Source organism: Condylura cristata, unplaced genomic scaffold (assembly GCF_000260355.1).
Source record: "Condylura cristata isolate star-nosed mole 26May11 unplaced genomic scaffold, ConCri1.0 scaffold00003, whole genome shotgun sequence".
Classification (NCBI taxonomy): Eukaryota; Metazoa; Chordata; class Mammalia; order Eulipotyphla; family Talpidae; genus Condylura; species Condylura cristata.
In genome coordinates this window covers 5,784,125-5,810,445 of record NW_004567104.1, presented here as the reverse complement: position 1 = coordinate 5,810,445, position 26,321 = coordinate 5,784,125, and the positions used below count along the sequence as shown (strand labels likewise).

Here is a 26,321-nt window from a genome sequence, read left to right as displayed (position 1 = left end):
AGAGACATCTTTATTCTATTTTTGAACTTAATTGTGGTGTATGTAATAAGGTGTGCTCACTTTGTGTATAAACTATATGCTTAGTTTTGAGTTTAACTTTTCCCTTTTTAAAATATACCTTAAATGACTGGTAATTTGGACAGATAGGAAATTTTAACTGCTAATTTTGTAACAGTTATTTTATCATATATAATTATTCCAATATCTGCAGTTCTTGGTTATTCAATCTGATATATAATGTATGTTAAAGATTTATTTATTTATGCTTACAGAACTGTGGTACAGGTCAGAAGTGTGGTGAGCGAAAGGATTCACCAAAGGCAGATTGGGGAGCAGAACAGGCAGATTGACATAGTACACTGCTTAGGGGAGCAATGGGCAGTTCACAAGAGGCCTGCCAGATAGGTGCGTCATCTCCCTGGCCAGGGATCAAACTCTTGCTGCAGTGGCTTCGGAGAGCTTCATAATGTCGTGCTTTAAACTATTGCATCACCAGGGAGAGCCCCTGATATTTGTTTTTAAGGTGATTCAACTTCCTGGTTATCTATTTCATTTTACGTTTGGTTATCCTTTATTGTTATCTCATCTTTTCTGTTGCTATAAGAATTTTGAAGAAACAAATTGAAGAGATTCCCCTTCAGGGAAGATGCGTACTTACTTCTGGTAGGATAAAAATGAGGAAAACTGGGCCCTCCCTGGTGGTGCAGCCGGTTAAAACACAGCACTAAGAAGCTTAGACCACTTCCGCATGAGTTGGATCCCGGCCTGCCCCGGAGGTGATCCACATGGCGTGGCAGACCTCTCCTGGCCCGCCCGCTGCTTCCCTCACCAGTGTTTTTCATCTATCGGCCTGTTTTGCTCCCCACTGTCTCTGGTGAATCCTCTCACTGCCCCTGCACCTCTGGCCTGTACCCCAGTTCTGTAATGCATAAATAAATAAATCTTTAAAAAAAATAATGAGGAAAACTATTGTCCTGGGGTTTCTGCATTCTTCATTTCCATTGTCCACTGCAACTGAACAGTTTTGCCTCAGTGCTTCCCCCTTTCTTTTGGCCTAAGACTTTGAATCCTGCTTGTAGTCTCCACACTTAAGGTGACTGCTGTCTCCATCTTAAGTTTGTTTCTTCCCCCTCTTTCTTCTTTTGGATACATAGAAGTTGTTCCAAAGAAGACTCAGTAAGGCATCGGGATTTGTTTTATTCAAGTTGGGTTTCTTTGATCAGGGATTTACCTAATTTGCAATGAGACTTGAGCCAGAGTTCATTGCTCTTTTTATATTGAATAAAAACAAATAAATTTATTTTGTTTGTGAAACAAAAAAAAAAAACTGATCTTTCAAAGGAAAGTTAGAAAAATGTTTTAAAAACTGGAAAAAAATTCTGTTATGATTTTCTGTTAGTAACATCTAATGACAAAGAATAAATTTGATTGATATTAAAAAAAATTGATATTAAATAAAATGAACTTTTTTTCTAAAGAATGTATCTGCCATAACATATTGGCCTGAGTTAAACTTAGTGCCAAATTTATGTTGAGAAATCAATGAAATTTCTGCAGAACAAAGTGTCAGGAAAAGTTTTTTTACTTTGTCAAGGTCATAAACACAGATAATAGAAATTTAGTCTTAGAGTTTAGTGTCTTCTTTCCTTTTTGTTTAAAGAATGGGGAGGGGGAAGAAAATGTTAATTGTAACAATTTAAAAATGGATAGCACAAGAGAGATTTCTATTTTCAGCCCTGGGGAAAAATGGTAAAAATGCTTCTTAAAGACAGATCTGTTGTAAGATTAAGATAAAAATGTCAGCTGAGTATTCAGTAAAATACTTCTGCTACCATATATCATGTCAAAAAATTTGCCTTTAAGCATTCACTGATTGTTTTTGGGGATTAGTGAAAGGCTTAAATTCTAAATAAATAGACTTGTTAATGCATAAAAGATTTCAGGTAGCCAGAGCCCTCAATTCCCTTTATCCTATTACCTGCAAGTAGGCCATCCATTTTTGTGTATTACCCTTGGAGAGCTGAACTGCTGCAAGGTTGTCCTCAAAATCCCCTTGTGTCTTTTCTTTTCTTTTTTTTCCCCCCTCATTATCCTCTCTTTTTCTATTCCTTATTGTCACTTTATATTTATTCTCTACCTCATGGCTGCAGTTAGTAGTAAATGTTTGATGAAACCAAACAAGTCCCTTCCTGCTAGAGTCATCTGAATTTAATTTCTATTTTTTTTTTACTTTTGTGTCATTATTGGAGATTAGGAATCTTTTCATTTTCTTCTATCAATATTTAAAATAGATATGTTGTCAATGTATAAATATACTGACTCGAATTTAAAAAAGTATATTGAAACAGATTTTTTTTTTAAAGATTTATTTATTTATTCATACAGAACTGGGGTACAGGCCAGAGATGTGGAGGGTGATAGGATTCACCAGAGACAGAGTGGGGAGCAGAACAGGCAGATGATCAAAGTACACTGCTGAGGGGAGCAGTGGGTGGGCCAGGAGAGGTCTGCCTCGCCATGTGGTCACCTCCCGGGCAGGCGGGAATTGAACTCATGCGGAAGTGGCTTTAGCTTCTCAGTGCAGTGCTTCAACCCGCTACGCCACCAGGGAGGGCCGAAACAGATTTTTTTATCCACTCATATGTTTGTTTATATATCCACGTACTCATGAATTTACTTATGTATCAAAGTAATATTTATGGGACAAAAGAAAAGTGTCATATCTATCTATCTATCTATCATCTCTATCAATCAATCATGTTTATTCTGCTTGTATGCAATGATTCTGTCTACCTCTGGCAGGGAGCAGGGCAAAAATTTTCAGCAGTATTAAACTGAAAACATGATGTATCTATATTTCTTTAACCTAATCTTCACAATAAATCTTGAATTTTTTTAATTGATACTGTTTTTGAATCTATAGATATATAATTGAGCAATTTCACCTGGTACTAGACAAAACTGATAGAATTCCAAAGCTGTCAGGATACTCCTTCAATAGCAAAATGAATAAATAGAGAAGTAATATCACATGCTAAAGTGGAAAGGTGAGAAGCAGAGTAGAATTAAAAGTAGGATATGGGGCCCTCCCTGGTGGTTCAATGGGTTAAAGTGCAGCACTATGAAGTTGTCCATAGCCACTGCAGCAAGAGTGTAATCCCTGGCCAGGAAGGTGATCACATGTCATGACAGACCTCTCCTGACCTACCCTATACCAGCGGGTATATTTCAATGGATCAGCCTATTCTGCCCCCACTGTCTCTGGTGAATCCTCTCACCCCCTACAACTCTGGCACATACACCAGCTCTTAAATGCATAAATAAATAAATCTTTTTTTTTTTTTTTGAAGTAGGATATGGTGCCTGGAGGCTCAATCCACTGATTTCCAGTTCTACTTAATATGAATAACATAATATTTGCTTTTATAAGTCTGCATTATTAAATAGCCATCTGTTGAAATAAGAAAAAGATTGGCAGAAAAATGTCATACCCATTAAGTAAAAAAAAAAAAAAACAAATTTTTCCTTGATGTAGAACATAAGCTTTGATATTTCTTCTTCCTAATATAAGAAATGAGGTAAAGTAGAGATCTTGCAAATATACCATTTTGAGGACTTGACTTAGTAAGGACAAATATCACAAATTCTCAGGTATCATGATGTGAATAGAAAGTACAATTTAGGTGAAGTTTATTATTATTTAATTAATTTATCATTTATTAGTATTAATCAATTTATTATTATTAACAATGATTTTATTTGTAATTTTAGAGTGTCAGTTTTGCCATTTTTTTTCCTACTAAGAATAAAGAAAACAGATCTAAGATTTCTGGAGTAAAAATTGATATTAAATGTTTCAGTCTGAACTGCAGTCTCTCTGTCCTGGGTATCAACTTGAATGTAAAAGTATAGGAAAACTAAGAATTCCTAAATATCAATTAAATATTAAAGTGGCATTCTCAAAGGATTTGATTAATAGAACTGCATAATTAAAATGACACATAGTACTTAAGAAAGATGTGTTATATGGTTTAAAGCCAAGTCACACGTTATTGATTAAGCTGAAAGATTTCTTATTCAAGGAAATAAGCATTAACTTTAAAACTCAGTAAAGAAAATTTCAATTTCTTGGGAAATTGAAAAAATAACAAACTACCAAACACGAGTCTATCTTCCGTGATTCTTATTTAGTGGACCTGGATAAAGGGACTAAACCCCATAGCTACTTTTGATATCAAGGTTAACAAACACTGGCAAGAATATGATAGGATATGAAAACTTATTGGAGGTCACATACCAGGATGTTATTTCTAAGACAATGCTAGAACACTGATTATGCATTGATGACATTATGTCCATATTGCTGCTTTGATTCTCAGACTAGAGAAAAATCAGAAATTAAAGATGGAATGTTAAACAGTAGAGTAGTTGGGAGTGTTATGAGTTCTCCAGAGAAAGAAAGGCATGTTGTGCAATAAAAATTAATTTTAAGAAATATTGATCAATATGTAGTTTAATAAAAATAATTCTAGTTTTAATTGCTAATTGCAAGTAACGGTCATAAGTTAGAGAGACTATCTCTTATCTATTTTTAATTTTTCATTTAATTTATGGGATGAAAGGTCAATGAAATATTAAAGAAAATATAAATTACATAAATGATACAATATAAATAATTATTTAATTATAAGTTATGTATTGTAGTTGCAGGAAGGCACACAGCAAGTTCCCTATGGATCTGGGCAGACAGTTCAAGGAGACTCCTGGAGACTTCAATGTCTTTTTCAGGCTTTTAATGATCTTTCTACACCATTTGTAGTACAGCTCCAGGAACAGGGAAGGCAGGAGGGGTGGGGGTGAGGAGGCTGACTAGCCTTCTGGGCACCAGGCAAATATTGCTCTCCCTGGGCTCTTTATCTCGTGGTCTCTTCCTCTGGTAGCTGTGGCTCGGTTCTGTCTCCCACTCTTCACTTCACTGTGCACCGCGGTCCCCTGCTTCACTATGTCCTTTGTGAGGCTGCGCTTGTGTGCTCAGTCTCTCCTCAGGTGCGCCCCTTTACGCACCCCACACCATCTCCAGGTGTTCGCCATCAGGCATGCACGACCCAAGCCTACGCTCCTAAGCGTCTCCTGCATTTAAAGCCATACATTACAGGCCAAGGGTGCAAAAGCCTGAGCCATCTTCATTTACCCTACATATGAATGAAATTACAATCCTTTAATATTGTTGGATATGTTGTAGTCTATACTCAGCTATGTTCTAGTTTCTTATTCTGACACAGTTTCTGTGTTTTAGAAGAGGGTACATAGTAAAAAAGACATGAGTTTGAATAAGATCATGACTATCATAAATAATATGAGGATGATCAACATGTGTCTGATTTTGTGACTTTAATATGCAAAATAAATTTATCAATTCTATTTATATTTAACACATAAAATGTATTTGTAAGTGTTCATTATATTGAGGATCGAATTTTTGCTTTGGACTATAAACATTTTCTGAGGAACTTCTAGAATATTTTAAATAAAAAGAAGTTAGCAACAGTGAAGAAAAAGAATGACTTGTTTAATAAACAATTATTGTCAAAATAGACCCATCTTGCTTTATAAATATTATTGGGCTGCAGGAATTAGTCTCTACTAATTACTCAATTAAAATATATCATATATAGTAATTAAAGAACATGTATTAACCTCATATACTGTTTATACCAAATGCTTTACATGGATTTTTACTGAATTCTCAAAGTATTGGATGAGGTAGCCACAATATCAGAAATCGAAAAAGACAGAAATTTGCTGGAGGTCACCGCATCATGAGGGGTCCCAAAGTCTGTTCTTGAAAATTGCCTGCGTGAAGATTGCCTGCTAGCCTCTTTTTCGGAGCTTCTATTTTGACTCCCTTGTTAACCAGCACTTCTGCACCACAATTAGCAGCAGCAAAATCTGTACCCATGGAACTTCTTTTTCTGTGTGTGTGTGTGTGTGTGTGTGTGTGTGTGTGTGTGTTCTGTCTGCATGTTAGTTTTATGTCTTGGTTGCATTGGTTTTCTCTTGCTCTTTGATGAAGAGCTACAAACAGTGGATTGAAACAACACAAATCTATTTTGAGTACTGTAGGTTTGAATTCTAACATGGGGCCCTACCTGGTGGCAGAACAGGTTAAAGCATAGAACTATGAAGCGACTCCCAACAATGGCAGCACAAGTTCAAACCCTGGCCATGGAGGTGACCCAGTTGGCATTGCAGACCTCCCTGATCTTCCGGTTGCTTCCCTCATCACAGCAGACCTCTCTTGACCTTCCCGCTGTTCTCCTCAGCAGTGTTCACCCTTTCTGCTCCTCACTCTGTTTCTGGTGAATCCTCGCACCCTCTATACCTCTAACCTGTACTCCAGGACTTGTATGCATAAATAAATAAATCTTTAAAAAAATTCCAACATGGATTTTACTGGAGTAAAAACAAGGTTATATTGGGACTCTATTCTGGAAGCTTATGGGGAGAATAGTTTCCTTGATTTCTCCATTTTCTTTGGTTTATTTCCCCTTCCTCCAATTTTAGAGCCTAGGAAGAATCCTTTTTACATTCTATCACTCTGATCTCCTTTGATTATATTGGAATCATCCAAATCATCCAGAAAATATCTTTATCTCAAGACCATGAACTTGTCACATGTAGATAACATGTGAGGTATCTTGACATGTAAGATAACATATTTACAAAATCCAGGGGTTAGAATATTGGCATCTTTGGGGATTATTCTGCCTTCCTTGAACATCTACTAACTTTTGGGGACAGAAGAAAAAAGCCATCCTTCCCTAGAGAAGCTCACAGTTGAGTAGATATTTACATAGATAAGGAAAATATAAAATCATATATGCTATGACAAAAGTGCAAATACTTATAGCACTACTGAGACAACGGTATGCCTGGAGTTGAGCTAGAAAATTCTGGATAAAAACTTAGAATTATTCAAAATATATTCATAAGATTTATCATTTTTCATGCAGGTTTTGAGACTGTGGGATATTCAGCACCAGCTGTCAATCCAGAGGATAGCTTGTTCTTTCCCCAAAAGTCAGGACTTCAGATGCCTCTTCCACTTTGATGAAGTCCATGGACGACTTTTCATCTCATTTAATAACCAGCTAGCATTGCTGGCAATGAAATGTGAAATCAGCAAGAGGGCGAGAAGCCACAAGAAAGCAGTCACTTGTGTTCTTTACAATTCAGTCTTAAAGCAGGTAATAATGCTTTTGTCATTCTTGTAATGTATACTCATATCCAGAAGCTCATTCCCTTAATTCAAGCCAGGTAGTACTGATGGCACATACAGATAAAGAAATGGGGAAGAGGTGTTTTCAATATCCATGCATTTTTCTACAAAACTGTGTGTCCATAATAATATATAGGCTCAAAGAGTGCCTCGTTTTTAGCTAGTGGCCACAGCGGCACTAATAGAGCTATAAGGAATTACAATATTCTAGTGAAAACAAACACACCATGCAATATACTTGAATTTATCTTGGTTACCCACTAGTTTGGATCTTGATGCCAAATGCAAGTGAACTTGGTTGTAAAATTCCCTTTTATGAACACCATCCTCCTGTATCTCTGGAAAGTTCTGAAATATGTATGAAATGTAATTAGCAGAGATACATTTTGCCAGCAGATTTTACACCAGTGGCTCACAGTGACAGCCCGGAATGTATTCATAATAAAGTGATTCAGTTAAATGTGATGCCACTTGGTATGCTGTGCAAGTGTTGTTTGTCTCCCCACCACTTTAATGATGCTCTGCAGAGAGCACTACCTGCATGTCAATGAAGAAGCCCGGCTCCTCTGGAGCAGAGACGCTGTACAGACCACAGGCCTCCTTGGAAGACAGGGAGGGTCAGCTGTGGGCCCCAAAGAGGCAGTGGGCACAGCAGAGGTTAGTCAACAACAATAATCACCTCAGGCCTGATAGTAACAGCACAGCAGGAACCAAGCAGAGTCATTCTCCAGCTTGTGCACAATTAAACAATAATTCCAACCCATTTTCTCTTTCCTTAGCAGAAACTTCTGCATTTGCCCAGAAATGGATAGTACAGACTTGGAGCAAGGATTGGATTGCCCTTTATTAGTAATGAATAATGTGTCAAGTCACTACATCGAACACTGTTTTCTGGTTATTCTAGGGGCTAAATATCCTTCACAGAACAATCCATTAATTCCATCTGCAGGAAACATTTCCCCATGAATGTTTTACTGAACCTTAGAAAGGCAACCCGTTTATTTGGCTCCTGGTGGCCACTGAGTAATGTGTTTTTTTTTTTTCCCCCAGAAGAGCATTTTGCTAATTGAGAGTTAAAAAGTTAAAAAGGTAGATTGGTATGGAGATGCAAACTCCTATGTTTCCTAGTGATAAAATGAACAATATTCCACAATAAATTCAGGAAATGGGACAAAAAAGAGGATCCGGAATCTTTCATTTAGGACATGGAAATAAAACTAAGGAAAAAACCAAACATGTGCAAGTTGTAAGCAACGATCAACTATGCACATGTGATAAATGATGTAGGAAGACCCTACAGCTGGGTCGGGTATTTACACCTCTGTTTATTTTTGCTGTTAATAATTTAAATGATTAAAACATTAATATGTGCATAAGGCTTATAAAGCTGCATATCACATACACAAGTGCTTCCAACTATTAGCTGCTAAGCCATGCAGAAACACCTTAACATTATAATGCGTTTATTATTATAAAGAAGTGTTGTAGTCAAGTGAAACAATATCACCATAGTCTGATCAGTCAGTGATAATTTAGCATTTCAGATTAATTAGGGAAAACCATCAATTAAAGAAAGCAAATACAAACAGTTTTGAACAAATATTAAAGTCCAGGAATGAGGAATAAGAAAGAACTACAGCTTCTTCTCTCCAATAGCTCAGGGAAACTGAGATGTAACAGGAAGGGTCAGGTCACCTTTCCGGTGCTCATTGCTTGGCATGTCTTCATTGAACAATTGTGGGATGAAAAGAAGGGAAGGCGGGCACCTCACCAATTTACAGAGAAGTGATGGAATGCAGAAGATGAATGATATTAAAGATAAGTGCTGTCCATGAAAGTGACTGATTCTGCCTGGGCTGGGTGGGTGACATTTCCACAGAGCCCTTGAAAGCTAGGTTTAGAATCTCAGAAGAGAAAAAAAGTGCTTCTTAGACAACAGGTAGATGAACACCAGCACAGTCTTAAATACAGTGCTTTACAGAGAAAGGTTTATTTTGGTGTGGCTAGTTTGAGAGTAGAAAATGTGGGACTTGAAGTAGCAATGGGAGCTGAGTCAGACTCTAAAGGTTATTCACTGAGAGTTCCAATCTGGTCTTGGAAACAGGAAGGGCAGACTTAGCAGTAAAACAGCAATTTGTACAGTGTGATTTCAGACCTGGGGGACTCAGATCCTCACAGGGAGACCCTGTGAGGGCAAAACTATTTTCATCATGATATACATTTGTTGTTTGCCTTTATTTTTGCATTCCCACTGTCTTATAATTGTAGAGTGGAGTTTTCTAGGAGCTACATCATGGTCTTTAGAATACTTTTCTCTGATGGCTAAAGGAATGTGTGCTTTTGTAGTGGTTTCAACAATTCTCAATTTAAAATGTTAACATGGTACTATATATATATATAGATATATACAGATATATCTATATATGTGAGAAATAAAAAAGATACATATACATGCATCTTTATATTTCCACTTATTTTAGTTTATTGTAAGATTTCCCTTCTGTTGTTGTCATTTCAATATGTTGCTGAAACTTCATTATTATTTCATTTTAATCAGGTTTTACGGGGACATGACATAATCTCCATGCAAAAGTACCTTTTGCACATTCTATGACTTTTCTGTGACTTTTTTTATCTTGCAGCCTTTTGATATACTATGGTATTCTAATCTAAGAAAGTGATGTTAAGCTCTGCAGAGCTTTTTAGGGACCATATGGTTTATTTCAGCTGACAAAGCTTCCCCTCACAGCTGAGTGCAAAACAAGTTGGGATGAAATGAGGGAGTCCCTGGAATGAAACTCTTTTGAAAGAGCTGAAGAAATGCACTATCTTGAAGGCAGTTTGAATGAACTATATTGCCTATAGTCTTAAATGAAAATTCTCTGAAAACCCCATAAATGTTAGAAACCTTTAAAATTGTATTTCTCGATATCATGTGAACTGGAATAGATAAAATTTGTTACCATCACAGCTCACCTAACGATGTGGGATTATTTGTTTTTGCAGAATGAGTAATGTTTCAATTTGTTTTGCATCTAGGCACATTGTAATCATGCTATCTGTCTAAGGAATCATCACATTTTGACAGGCATGATGTTTACTGTTTTGTTCTTTAAATAATTTCTTTCAGTGAAATATTACATGCTTACTGTTAGAAATCAAATCAATGCAGGAAAGCTAAGTTAGTTTAAGTTGCTAAGTTCAAATAAGCAACTAAGTATTGCTGAAGCATCACATGTTCTAAAATCTGTATTCATAGACTTTTACATAAATATAATTCTGTAACCTGTTTTTTTATTCATTAATACATTGGAGTATATTTACTTGCACCAAAATATCTACTTCATTATTTTTGAAAGTCGGCACATTATCCCATGTGTAAATCATAATTTACTGATCTATTTGCCTTGATGAGAATTTTGTTTTATGGCTTTTTGTAGCATAAATATATTTACATGAATGATTTTATTTCTCTGGGGTAAATACTAAGGTATGAGTTTCTAGGTTAAAAGGCATGAAAATTAGATAATATGATGGAAAAAATTATCTCCCAGAAACCTACCATTTCATCTAATCTCTGAGAGTTAACATATAATTACAGAGATAGCCCCTTTAGGGGACATGTCAGACAGTATCTGCCTGCTGTCTTCCAGCGGGACTTCTGAAATCCTTAATGGAGGGTGCAGGATTCCAACATGAGATGCTGGCTATGCTGATTTGAAGACTGAACTTTCATTTACCCACAGTCGTACTGCTTTTTGAGGACCAATTCTCTATCCTAGGATACATAACACAAAATCATTCATTAAAATTGGGGCTGGGTTATCATCTCCTGTCCTTTTTCCTGCATACCAACTTTGAGATATTTGAGAAAATATCAATTCAACTGATAGTTTTCTGTGTAATTGTAAAAACCGGATAAGTATATTGGACAAACTTGAGAAAAATTTATGCCTACAAGACACTTTGCTTCTTTAGTGCTTGGATTTAGGGCAAAATCAATACATTTCTCTTTTGAACAGGCTTAGACAAACACTAATGAAAACATTCATTTTACCTGCCCGTTGCTGCTGAAATTTAGGTGTCTTTCCTTCTCTTAAGGTATTTAGTTATTGGCCCACTCACAGCTGTACTTGGTAACCTGTCAGTGGAGGTTAGGAAAACTTGATGGTGATACACAGTGCACCCAAACCTTTAGAGGTTACCCCAACATACACATGAATATGCCTATACACACATGCTCCCACATGCTTATTTAAAAAGCAATACATACACATGTCCTAAACCTCAAGCGTACAGACATCCTTTGTTTTCTGAAAGTTAGATCACTTTGTTTTTATGTAGGGCTTACTTAAGTAACTGGTTTAACTATCAACATATTTCAGAGGATTTCTGTTTTCATGAGAAGAACAAAAGAGTGAAAATATTATTCCCCATGGGGTCGTGTCAACCGGAGCAGCAAGAGTGGCACTATGGAACTCCTTCCTTGGAGCTACACTGGGCGGACACTAGTTACCATGCTACTACTTTCCCAATGTGTTAGGGTGATACTATGTTTATTTTATTTATTTATTTATTTATTTATTGTATACTGTGGTAGATTATTTTTTTTGTGTTCAGCAATAGTCAGCATTTTTTTTTAAAGATTTATTTATTTATACATACAGAACTGGGGTACAGGCCAGAGGCTCAGGGGCGGTGAGAGGCTTCACCAGAGACAGAGTGGGGAGCAGAACAGGCAGATCGACGAAGCACACTGCTGAGGGGAGCAGCGGGCGGGTCAGGAGAGGTCTGCCGCGCCATGTGGGTCACCTCCGGGACTGGAATCTTTGAACTCATGCTGAAGTGGCTTTAGCTTCTTAGTGCTGTGCTTTAACCCATTGGGCCACCAGGGAGGGCCCGAAGGTCAGATTTTTTTAATCTGATATAAGCCTGTATTGTTAATTATTTCCCTCTTAGTACTCTCTCTCTCTCTCTTTTTTTTTCACTATATCTCATAGTTTTTGGATTGTGTCTCAACTTTCATTTGCCTCTGGGTATTTTTAAATTTTACTTTAGTTTCCTTATTAACCCAGTTATCATTTCATAGCATGTTGTTCAGTTTCTACCTATGAGAGGTTTATCTGGCTTTCTTCATTTGTTGTTCCTAATTTAATACCACTGTAATTAGAAAAGACACTAGATATGATTACCTTCTGCATGAATTAATTGATACTTGTTCATTACTGAACATGTCATCTATCCTGGAAGATATTTCATATTGAGAAGAATGTGCATTTAGCTTTTCTGGGGTGTATGTGGTAGGTCCATATCCTTTAATTTCCTATGTAAATCTGTTGTTTCTCTCTGGTTGATTTATGTCAGTGGAATATTGAGATTTCCTACCACTTTGCATTGCTGAAATGTCTATCTTCAGGTTTGTTAATAGTTGTCTTGATATATATCGATCCCTTCACATACATGGATCCCTTAATCATTATATAGTATCCATCGGTCTCTTGTCATTTTTTAGCTGGAAGTCTATGTTTTTTCATGTACTTTGTGGGGTTCCATATCCTTGTATGATTGTTTTCCAACCACTTTCTTTGAGGGTATGTTTATCTTCATAGTTCAGATGGCCTTCTTAGAGACAATAGAAAGTTGGATTGTATTTTCTAATTCACTCACCTGATCCATGCTTTTTCGATATGTACTTTAAGTCATTTACATTTAGAGTTATTATCACTTGTTATATTATTTTCTCTAGCTTACTGGCTCTATTTCCTTAGTTAATTTTTTTCTGGATTTTTTTCTACTTTGATGGGAAACCCAAGGGGATTACAATTGAGATGAAAAAAAAAAACTGTACAAAATGATGTAAAAATAAACTGTTATGTTATTATTATTATTATTTTAAGATTTATTTATTTGTGCATACAGAACTGGGGTACAGGCCAGAAGCTCAGGGGTGATGAAAGGCTTCACCAGAGACAGAGTGGGGAACAGAACAAGCAGATCGAGGAAGTACACTGCTAAGGGGAGCAGCGGGCGGGTCAGGAGAGGTCTGCCACGCCATGTGGTCACCTCCTGGACAGGCGGAAATCGAACTCATGTGGAAGCGGCTTTAGATTCTCAGTGCTGTGCTTTAACCTGCTGCGCCACCAGGGAGGGCCTAAACTGTTATATTATTAAAAATTTTTTTTCACTGCCTTCTAAATGCAGAAAAAAAAAATCTTGGTGTAACTACTTTACATTTAGGAAACCAGGTGTTCTTTCAGATATAGTTTTATTACTCCTCTAGGTAAGGCATTCTTTCCTTCATTATTTCCTCTAATAAGATCCTTCCTACCTTTGTTGGATATCAACTATTCTGATTTTGGTTTCCTTAATGGTGTCAGATATTTCTCAAATTGCCTCAATTATTTTTGTAGCTCATATCTTCCTCTTCAAATAACTTGATTCTTATTGCACTACTATCTTCAAAGACACAGATTCAATCCTCCTTTTGATATATTCTATTTACATATATTTCTCTAGAATACCTGAGCATCTGGATTTTTATTTTTTATTTAACTCTTTAATTTCTGCTGACTGTTCATTAATTGTATTTCTGAACTCGTTATTTTTTTTAATTGTACTATCTTTTTGATTAATTTTTCTGTGTTTTCTTGTATTTTTTGACTTTCTGAGTTCTCATTACTTTGACATGATTCTGAGTTTTCTTCTATGTCTTTGAGATTTTTCTTTTTTATTACAGTAGGTCTGAACTCTCTGTTAGGTATATATAATCTCTCATTTTGTGTTTGGATTCTTGGATTCTCACCTTGTTAGAACCCTTTTGAGAGCTTATTTTTCTATCTGTTACATACTTCGTGTGCCCATTTTATTACTGAGGATTTCCTTATTTTCTTTCTGACATTGTTATTCATTTTGTTATTCATTTTGTATTTGATTTCTCAGTCTTCTATTTTATTTTATTTATTTTTAAAATATTTTATTTATGCATGCATATAGAAAATGGGGTATAAGCTAGGTGTGGTGAGAGGATTCACTAGCAACAGAGTGGGGAGCAGAACAGGCAGATCAACAAGACAGTTAAATTATTTTCATTTTTGCAGAGGTGAAGGTATTTTAATTATTGCTTCATTTATTTTGGCCATTGTTGGCTTCTATGTGTGTTCAGATCTGTTTTGTAGAAGGGCAAGTGAAATTGCTATATATAATTCTTTAGTTATGTCGGGGGTAGTTCTTGCAAGTAAAGCATTCTATTGGCCTACAGTTAGGTTTTGATCTCATATGAGCCACCGTCTTTGGATTGTGAACTTCACAAATGCTTCTCAGTTGTTTCCCACCCTTCAGGGGAACAGGAAGCCTAGAGCTAGCTGGAGTTGGGTATGTCTTGTCTCTCATCACAGCTAAATTCAGATAAAAATCCCAGCAGGTTAAAGTCTTGTTAAATAGTTTCTTCTGAGGGTAAACCTTGTTTAAAAGACAGAATTCTCTGACATATTTCAAAATAACTCCTTTTACCTTCCTATTGCCAAAGCATGAAGGGATTTGCCACCAACACTTACAGTGAGATCCTGACTGATATCTTCAAGATACAGCTCATAAAAATATGGGGGTCCTTTGAACACTGTTTCCCCCTAGAAATTTTTGCTTTCAGATTCATCCACTTTGAATCTCCACCAGTTCATCAATTACAGTTGTGATTTTCTTATCTTGACACTATTTAACTTATAGTTTTTAGTTCATGAACTTCTGCTCTGTTAAGTTTTGGCTTTCTGACTCTGATTAGTCTCTTAAGTAAGCAATTTGCAATTTTTCCTGTGATCTCTTTTATCATATTATTGCAAAAAGAGTTGTTCATTTTCAGTTTGTTGAACATTTAACTTGTTTGGATGGAGAAACAGCTTCTCAGCTCTTTACACTAAAGCCAATAACTGGAACTCCAATGCATTTTTAATTACTTTTTGAAGTAATTTTTTTTTAAGATTTATTTATTTGTGCATACAGAACTGGGGTACAGGCCAGAGGTGCAGGGGTGGCAAGAAGCTTCACCAGAGACAGAATGGGGAGCAGAACAGGCAGATCGACGAAGTACACTGCTGAGGGGAGCAGCAGGCGGGTAAGGAGAGGTCTGCCGCGCCATGTTGTCACCTCTGGGGCAGGCGGGACATGGCTTAAGCTTCTTAGTGCTGTGCTTTAACCCGCTGTGCCACCAGGGAGGGCCAGAAGTAAATTTTTTTTAAAATATTTATTTATTTATGCATTAAGAACTGGTGTACAGACCAGAAGTGCAGGGTGGTGAGAGGATTCACCAGAGGCGGAGTGGGGAACAAACAGGCAGTTTGATGAAATACACTGAGGAGGTGAGCAGTGGGTGGGTCAAGAGAGATCTGCTGCACCATGTGGATCACCTCTGAGGTGGGATTAAACTGATAATGAAGTCGCTTTAGCTTCTTAGTGCTGTGCTTTAACCTGCTACTCCACCAGAGAGGGCCCTGAAGTAATAATTTTTTAGCTTTTTTTGTTATTGTTGTTTAGTATGACGGTTTTAGAGCCAGAGAGAGTCCCTAAATTTTATGTTGAGCAAGTTTTTTAATTTCACAGAGCAATTCTTTTCTTCTCTATAAAATAGAAATGATAATTCCTAACTTGTAGATTTTTCACTAAAGACAAGGAATATTATCTAGAAAGGCGCATAGAACTAAATAGCAGTAGAAGCTACATAAATATTAGCCATAAAAGGGGAAGTGATAGATTTCTGATATTATCCCTTAATTAATCTGGGTACTTGGAGATATTTGGAGTGTTTCAAATACATGCACATACAATCACAATATGGAACTTCTTCCCTCACTCACAACGCTTAGGTAGGTCTGTCTGGCTTCCTTGCTCGTTCTAATACAAGCCAAGTTTGCTCTGCTTCAGGGCCCTCACAATGTTGTGTCCTTTGCCTGAAACTGTCTTTATTTGGGTTTTCCCATGTCTCACTCCTTCACCTCTGCCACCTGTTTCTTCACATTATGCATATGGGATGCGTCCCCAGAGTGCCTCGGTTTGCACCCATGCCCAGTGATCTCTACTTCTTTCTCAATACTTTCACCATAGTGCTTATTACCACTAACTATGTTTTTCTTTTCTATTCAGTTTTTGCATCTGGTTGCATCTCTCCCTTATTCCTCATTAAGTATAAGTCAGGACGCTTTAATATTCTATCCCCAATACCTAGATACTGTGCCATATATATTTTAGCAGTTCAATAAATTCAGGGACTATTTTGAAAGAACACATACATATTAAAAAGAAATTACAGATCTAAAAGAGGTGATATCTGATAAATAATATTTATAATGGAGAAAGTCTGCCTTAAAATATTTGAGTCTCTTGTAACAGTAAACTGAAATATTATCATTGTCCTCCCCATATTATTTGTTGAAATATTATTTGTTGCAACTTCTAAAGATTTGACACAAGTGAAATAAAGAAGTAAGCATGTTTTATATTGTGGGAACTTAAAAATTTATATTATAAATAGTAATTAAATCAAATGTTCTAATCCTTTGAAAGCCAGTGATAATCTGTTGTGTGATTTTGGATTCCTCTTCTTGCTTAGACCCATGACTTGGGTTGCATATAAGAAAACTAAAATGTCTACTGTTGTTACACTAGCTAGAAGACAATTAGGAGACATGAATACAGCCTCACATCTCTTAGAATTGTTTGATTATTTGTGACAGCTTCAAATGAGAGAGACAAAAAGACCCATATATTCTTCAACAGTCATTAACTCAGGTACATAAGGTGGAACACGCTGTCTTCAGAACAATTTTCTCATAAGGCCATTTGCACCAAAGTGCGGTTATTAGGACAGTGCAATTTCTACTTTGAAAACTGCCACTGTTCTCATGGGCTAGAGGTTTATTTAATAAGTTTAGCTAGAACTGAACTGAAAACTTAAAGAAACTTGGTATCAAAATACGGGATATAAAAATGATTTCATTTGCTTATATCTGGGCTTTATTACCATAAAAACAGACTTCTAAAAGTCAAGGCCCTCCCGTATGTCGTCTAACCCCCATATCTGTCAAATGATGCTACTTGCCCTCCTTTGCAACTTGAATTTAAAGTGGTTTCACCTATCTTGTCATTCTTGAACTCTGTTTTGTCATAGTGAGACTAGATTCCAGTTAGTACTAGTTATATGTTTGTGACTATTTAAAGAAAAAATTTTAGCACATGTTTCCTTTAGCACTGAATGGTAAGGCAGTTTGCCATAAAATAAAAGCTGACTTGCTATATGCTATTGTCACAATTGATTCATATTTCATGAGAAAATGTTAAATAGTCAGAGATAGGTGCTAAAAACTGATGAATGGTGTGGTGAGCAGAGGAAGGAGACAGCAAAGCAGCAAAACATGGCAGTTACTAATACTTGATTGAATGTCTATGCTACATAGAAGTACATGGAGAAACAGATACTTTGTAATGTGGGTGATATCAGGACAGCTTTGAATACAGATTTTTTTCCCCCATTGTTTCTATTAGGGAATACTCATATTTTAGTATTGTTATATTTAGTATAAAATAAATGTTCAATAAATTTAGTATAAAATGAATGTTAAAAAATTTTTTTTAAAGATTTATTTATTTGTGCATACAGAACTGGGGTACAGGCCAGAGGCTCAGGGGCGGTGAGAGGCTTCATCAGAGACAGAGCGGGGAACAGAACAGGCAGATCAACAAAGTACACTGCTGAGGGGAGCAGTGGGTGGGTCAGGAGAGGTCTGCCACACCATGTGGTCACCTCCGGGGCAAGCGGGAATTGAACTCATACGGAAGCAGCTTTAGATTCTTAGTGCTGTGTTTTAACCCACTGCGCCACCAGGGAGGGCCCCTCAATAAATATTTTTTAAAAATATTTAATTTTTCTATTAAGGTAACATTGGTTTACAAATTGTGTATTTTCAGAAATACTCAGATATATGTTACCACACTACTACTACATCTACCACTAAAGCATCCATAAATCCCTACCAAAATGTGTTTTTAATAAAAACAATAAAATCCTTTACAACATTTTAACTGTGATTCAAAGAACATTATCAAAACTTTCATTCATGCATGAAAATTATATGTTTTCATAACTGTGTCCTTAATGAGTACATTTCAAATTATTAAGCTATTATGTGAGACATTCACAAGTATGCCATAATATCAAATTTCAGTGTGTATCTAAAAATCTAGTTTCTATAACTGTAATTGTCTACATTCATTCTCACATTTGGAAGAAACCAAGATCATTAGCATTTCTCTTATAATGATTTGGATATTAAAAACAATATGAAGGAGCCAGGTTAGCTCACTGGTTAAAATGTGGTGGTGCTATTCAGAGTGGTGTGAGCTCAAGAAAGAGGTCAGACTAGTAACACTTCAGGAAAATAATGAAATAACTAATGTTCATCTTATTTATTTATTATGTGCACTATGCTAAATGCTTTCCAAATATTAGTAATTTTTAAACTCTTAAAAGTGATTCAAGGTAGTTACTATAATTCTCTCTAGATGACAGGTGGTAAAACTGAAGCTTAGAGTAGTTAAATAATATTTCAAGACCACATAATAGCATTCAGGTTTCCTGTTTCTACACCAAATGCTCTTAACCACCATACACAGTGCATATTCAAATACAAATAGAATTTATCAGTTACATGGAAAGATAATTACATTGTTATATCACATTATATCAAAGATCAGGTTCTAGAAATTATAATATCATATAACAACAGTAATTCAATACATGTTATTTTTATTTTACTGAGAGAATGTATAGCAGTATTTTCACAAATCTTTTCCTTTTGCAAAGCAGCAGCAGAAGCAGCTCCCTGATAACCTGTGGTTGTTCAGGGTATTTGTTTTTCTTTCTCCTTTTCCTAATATACCTGTTTTTTAAAAATCAAAACAATAAAAATAAAAATAAAAAAAATAGAAAGTATGTCACAAATATAGACATAGTTTTACGTTATTAAGAAGTTACCTAATTAAAAGTTCTAATATAAGGCGATAAAATCTACAATCATTTCCATGCTGAGTCATCTTGCCTGTTTGTGGCACTTTTCCCTCTCTCTGTATTATCTCTGCAACTGCTTATTTAGGTGAACATCTCTGACCTGACGATATCAGTGGCCTTCAAATCCTTCCTACAACTGTTTTATCCTCCACAGTGCTGCCAGAGGTATCATCACAAATCAAACAACAAACACCACTATGAGATTGTTCTTAATTTTATTTTTAGTCAAAAATGTGGTCTCCTGACAACCCAAAAGGTGTTATGGGCCTTTTCCCAGTAAAAAGAACTTTAGCATATTACTCACAGAACTCCAGCATTGCTCCTCAGCGATTTAAAATATCTCATCAGCTTGCTTCCTCACCTGATATTTCACCATCCGTACTATCAAAACATTCTGTACTCTGGCTCCATTAAATATCTTATTGTTTCTTGTGCTTAAAATATTCGTCAAGTTTTCTCTTAAGCACACTTTAATTATCGGAGATACTATGCTTGAATAAAGGAAAGCTTATGATGTGTCTATCAAAGACAACCCAGGTTTCAAGCCTCATTATGTTAATCTGGGGACAGTACCTAGCTAATTAGCATTTCAATTTTATATCACTAGTAAAATGAATGTGGTAACACTTTATAGAGCTTTTATAAAGATTAAACAATACAGAAAGTGTAAGGAGAATGGTACTCACAAACTATATGTTCCTACATTCAATACCAGATTGGATCTCTTTCCCTTTTTCTTCATATCTCCAACCCCAGTGAGATGGATTTTGGATTCTCCTCTCTACCCCCAGCACCCAGGGGTGATTGAGCTAAACATGTAACACTGTTGGCATCTATTTATGTTCTGTCTATGTTTCCATTTAAATCAGTAGTCTTAACCCAAGCCCATATTTATTTTTCTTTTTTAAGTATGTGTTTTTACATCATTCTTCATTTTGTACATTTTTTTTTAATCTTGGTTATAATCCCTGGGGGCGTCCCAACACCAATTCACTATGTGCCATTTTAAATAGCTTGTGTGAGTCTTCAGACTGGTATGAAGTAGTATTTTTTTTTTTTAAGTTCTACAGATAATTTTAATATATAAGACTACCTTATGGACTCCTTGAGGGAAGTTATTTAATACTGAAGTCCATCTGTCACCATGGTTTTAGGCATCGGGTAGATAGATGTCAGTGGGTGGAGACGGATGAATGAATGAATGAATGAATGTCTAGATGTATGACATCCAGCCTTCCCAGCCATCTGAACACACATTTGGTCAACTTTAACCCATTTGACTATGAAAATGTGACACTGATGTTACATGTTAATGTTCTTTATAATTTTTCATTTATAAAACGTTAATAAATACCTGAACAGATAAAGACCTGCTTTAAGTTTTTCAGACTCTGAATAGCTTCAGGTAACTTTTTATCTGCATTTCTGTATATTTAGTGTTTTCTTTTCATTCCTTTAGGCCCCAAAATCTTACTAGTGGAGTGGTTTTAGTTGATAAATATCTTCAAGGCTGCTAAAACCTAGGATTTAAGTTAGCAGTCAATTTTTTTCCTATGAAATTTTTCACTGTTGGACTACAATATATATTATTTCCTTCCATATATATTTTAATTTCATCTTACTGCCTTCATCCCTATGTGTATATGCCAATTAACATAAGCTTCCTGTGTTCAACAAACATCAACAATTGTTTTAGCTATAGAAGTATACACAGTTACATAAGAAACACCAAAGAAAGGGATTAGTGACATTAAATGTGATAGCTCTAACAAATTACTGAAATTAATTGTTTATAAAGGCTACAAGTACATTCCTCTCTGAATGCTAAATGAAAGCTGGGATATAATAAAATGTTTCTTTTCATATAGAAAATAGTGTTGGAATACGATGACTAATAAAATCAATTTTTTCATCTAAATGCCAGACTTATGAATTTATTTTCCATTGGATATATTTTAAGAATGACCTCTAGACACTGAGGTGAGTGGAGGGTAAGGAAAGAAGATTTCTCTCTTGTATGATAAAGAGAATTGCGACTTGATTTACTTCAGTTTTTGGCTCAAAACTGAAATGTTATTAGCTTAACAAAAAGAAAACACATTGCAAAAATGTCTCTAGTTGCTGAGGAATCTCAGTGGTGGAAACACAAGCTAGATATTTTATGTATTAAAATAAAAGTGTTTGCTTCTGGGACTATATAATTTCTCTCCAGTGTTATTTTCTCTTAGGTGATCAGTTCTGACGCAGGGTCAACCGTTACCTTCTGGATGATAGACACTGGGCAGAAAATTAAACAGTTTACTGGTTGCCACGGCAACGCAGAAATCAGCACGATGGCCCTTGATGCAAATGAAACAAGGCTTTTGACTGGCAGCACAGATGGAACTGTAAAGGTGTGAACGTGGTGATGCTTTTCTATCCAGTTATGAGGGCTATGTTGGGAAATAAGGCACAGTAACTATATTTGTTTTTGCCTTTTTGGTTTTACAAGAAGATGAGAAAATATAAGAAGAAATAAATGACCCATCCAACTAAAAACAAAGTTGTTAGGAATATAAATCTCTGTGGGAAATGAATAACTTATATTTCTAAATAAATTATTCAAGATAAGAATAACTTGGCTTACTTATTTCAGAAAGTCTTTTTCAGTGTTCTGGTTAGAGGAGCACTTTAGGGAATGAGTCCTGAATAATTCTCACATGCTTCAGCTAATGCATCTAGTCTTTTATTTATTTATTCTTTCAGTTAATACAATTAAAAATCAGTGCAGCTAGAAAACTTTTAAAGATTTCATAGATGTACAAATTTTGGAAAATGAATCAATTGTAAAATCAACTCATTTTCTGATATGTACTTTTATGTAAGTTTACGTGAAATCATGAAGGGTAGTAGGAAAACAATCTGATTCATTACCCTTCCTAAAGTAACACTATTCTATGCTTCTAGATGTATTACTTTGTAGCTATTACTAATTTAATTTGGGAGGAAGGTAACATTTTAGTTTTCAAAAATGACCAAATTTTTATACAAAACAAACTATTTGCTACCTGAAATCATATCTATCAGTGAATCTTCTGGGCTTCCCTGGACTCCAAAAGTAATGAGGTGCCTCTATGGCTAATAATAAATACCTTGAGGCAACAGAAGGGAATTCTCTACTCAAAATTTGACTGGTTCTCAGAGTTTTGTCATAAATAGTTCCAGAGGTTATGCATTAGGTTATGCAGGCATGTGATACATTCAAGGAGGCTGCAGGGATGGTAATAGAAAGTTCTCTGGATATGTAGCTAGAAAGTTATGGAAATGAAGGGCAATTATTCAGGAAAATTCCAGAATGGCAATTGCAGGTTACAGGGAGAATCTCTGCAAATCCATAGAAGATGATTGGCAAGGTTAATTAATTGTAAGGGGTCTAGACTTTAAGCTTGTGTTTCAGCCTAGTTGATGGGAAACCTGCAAAGTTATATAAAGGTAATGGGGCAATTCCAATCTCCAAAACAGAGTAGAATAAAATATGAGTAACTGGAACTAAAGTAATATACAGTATCTCAGGCAAAAAATGACACATGAGTATTCCAGTTACCAATATTCAGGTATTAGACTGAATTAAATAATAAAACTTGGGGAGTGGTTATAGAGGGTGAGATACACTTGTTAGTTTTACCAAGGAAATTTTAAAGATTTGGGAACACTTAGATCTTTACAAAACATATCTGTGGGCATCCTTTAGGGGAGCATGGTAAGACCCATGTACAGAATATCTAAGTGATATAGTTAAAGAGAATCAATCTATACTTTTCAACATCTTAGCTCAAACCTTGATGTGTTAAAGTTAACGTGAATTTACTAGTATACTCACAGTTTTTGAAGGCACATTTATCTTTGTCAAAATAGGATTTTGAAATTTGGCAACTTCAGTATAAGATGCATAAATCAAGGTTGAGCTGCTCTGTCCATATTCGATTAAGAAGCAAGCACAAAGATATTTTCCAATAGCATCTATATTTATAATCTCAAACTGTTACTTATATAATCAAAGACTTAAAAGTATTGCTCTATTTATCATGATTTTGTAGTGTTTGTTTTAAAAGCACTTAATGTTTTAAATATTTAATGCTTGAATACCATACAATTTGGAATGTAAAAAAGATGTAAAAAAAAGAGTGAGAAGAATGTCTGTTTCTTATTTCTGTCCCCAGTTTCTCCCTTGGGGTTGTAACTGTTACTGATTTCTTTTGCATCCTGTCAGTCCAAGTGTATTGTTTTTCAGTCAGTTCACTGCACATGCTTTTCTGCATTTTACATTTTTCTTTTTAGACATTGTTATGAATGCAAATATTAATAATAACATTTATCTAACTTTCACTGTACACTTACCAGGAATTTTCTAAGTATTTTACACACATCTCCCTCACACCATCCTCATCTCTCTACCCATACATGCTCATCTAGGTAGTTGGTACTATTGTTATCCCAGTTTTACAAGAATGGAATACGAAACCCAAGGAGATAATGCAACTTGCTTGAGTTTTCTTAGCATGTGTACAAGTTTTCAACCATGTATAGCTGGTACATGTTTGTCAGAGTTTATTTAATGCGATGACTCATTCTTGTTAATGCCCACATGATATGCTGCTGCATAAATATTCCATATTCTGGTATTCAGTGCCTTTTAATGACCAATTAGATTGATTAAAATGCTTTAGTTTTTGTTTCAGGGTTATTTTTCAAAATATGTCATTTCTCATTTATAAGCATCTCCATGTGATACTTTCTAAAAGTTGAACTTTTGAGTCAAACAGTTAATGGATTTCAATTCAAATAGACAGTGCCAACTTTCCCTTTGTATATGATACACACATAATGTTTCATAGTAGAACTTAGTGTTAACTACTGGTGGCCTAATGTTCTCTCTCTAAGTATACCCATCAGGCAAAGGCCTTCACTCGAGTCTCTGAGAAAAAAAAAAAATATATATATATATATATAGCTAAATGAGCTATAGCTAAATGAGCTTATAGAGTAGATAGAAGCTGTCATCCACTATCAATAGGCTATTTTATTGGTTAAAAATGTAATATCCAGTACAGGATGCCTCAAAAATACTTTGGGTTTGGTTCTAGATCAAGGCAATAAAGGAAACATTTCAGTAAAATTTATTACAAGAATTTTTGGTTTGCTCATGCATATAAAAGTTGTTTGCATTATATTGTAGTTTATCAAATGTATAAAAGTGTACATACCTTAATTAAATAATATTTTATTGTTAAAAATGTTAACCATTATCTTAACTCTGAGTAAGTCATAATTTTTTTTGCTGATGGAGTGCCTTACCTTGAATCCGATGGCTATTTACTTGAAAAGAGTTGTAGTTGCTGCTTTGGAATGGCTGTAACAATTTCCTAAAATAAGACAACTGTGAAGTTTGCCACATTGATGGACTCTGAATTTCTGAAATATTTTCCAGTAACTTGTTGTTTGATAGATTATAGTCATATTATAACTTCTTTCAGAACTGGAGTCAGTCCCTTCAAACCATTTTTATCAATTAAGTTTCTGCATTAGAATAAATTTTCCAGGTCCATCTGTGCTTCCACAAATGGCTTGAGTTATTTTTTTGATAGCTAAGTAGTATTCCACAGTATATGTATTACATCATCTTGATTCATTCAGATATTTGTGGTTGTATATGGTGGTTTCATATGCTGGCTATTGTAAATAGTTGTGCAATAAACACAGGAGTGCAGGATTCCTTTTGAATCAGTGTTTTTGTGCTCTTCGGATTTCTGCATAGGCAAAGTCAGCCAGAAGAAGAAAAATAAGTACTGAATGGTTTCATTTTTATGTGGAAAGTAGATACATCAAATGAAAGATCAAAGACAAACTTTAAGGACTGACCCTTGTGATCTAAATAAGACGCACGGAGGGGAGGAGATGGAAGGAGAGAAAAGAACAAGGGTGGGGAGAGGGTGAGGAGAGCACTGTGGGTTTTGGTGGAAGATTGTGGGCACTTTGGTGTGGGAAAATTATTAACTGCACCTGAGTGTGGGAATCTTATGTTTTAAAAAAGTAAACAAATGCATTCAAAACATAAATTAAAAAAATATTCCATTCTTGTGAAAAGTAAAAAAAAATGTTTATGCAATATTCTTATTATTTTATCATTTCAACAATTAGTTTATATTACCTTCACCCAAATATATTCCATCCCAATAAATAACTTTCTTTGCTCATCTGTATGAAACAAGTCCCCTCCATCAAAGTTTATTGTGAGATTACAGCAATTCAATCATATCTTCAAACACCACTTCTAACTATGGCTATCTTCCCATTTCTACCATATATACAGTTATTTCATTCATTGAAGTCTTGAATCCCTCTAAATTACCCCTGAGGGTTGGAACTACTTTCAAACTCTTGTTATTGTTTATATATTTTGAACTTTCATAATCACAAAGATAATTTTTAAGATTTATTTATTTATGCATATAAAACCTGAGGTACAAGGCAAAGGTGTGTGTGTTTTGGGGAGGGGGGCTGGTGAAAGGATTCACCAGCGACACAGAGGGGAGAAGAACAGAAAGAGCCAATGAAATGCACTGCTGAAGGGCACAGCAGGCTGGTCAGGAGAGGTCTGTCACACGGTGTGGGTCACCTGGCCAGGGACCGAACCTGTGCTACAGTGGCTATGGACAGCTTCACAGTGCTGTACTTTAACCTGTTAACCCACCAAGCAGGGCACCATAATCACAGAAATTCTTAGTATCTAGAATGGATATACTTTTCTAGAAGATTTTAAAATGACTTTGATCAGATCCATCAGAAGAATCACTTCCACTGGCAGCTACAGCCCTACAAAATGTTTCTTAATAGGTATTTTTTAATGTTATTTCTTAATATCTGGGTTGCTGATTAGATATTATTTTAGCGTTCATAAATACAGCATTGATTTTATGTATATCTCCATCAGAACTTTTGGGTAACCAGGTA

The 26,321-nt window shown here is 35.5% G+C and overlaps 1 protein-coding gene across 1 annotated transcript in view; it reads left to right on the top strand.

The window, feature by feature from the left end:
- The window catches only part of WDR49 (WD repeat domain 49), a 155,407-nt gene that overhangs the window by 59,274 nt on the left and 69,812 nt on the right, over nt 1-26,321 (top strand). Inside the window, exons 7-8 of the mRNA XM_004675382.1 lie at nt 7,014-7,247; nt 21,560-21,724. Coding sequence (XP_004675439.1) covers nt 7,014-7,247; nt 21,560-21,724 — 399 coding nt within the window. The remainder of the gene's footprint in view (nt 1-7,013; nt 7,248-21,559; nt 21,725-26,321) is intronic.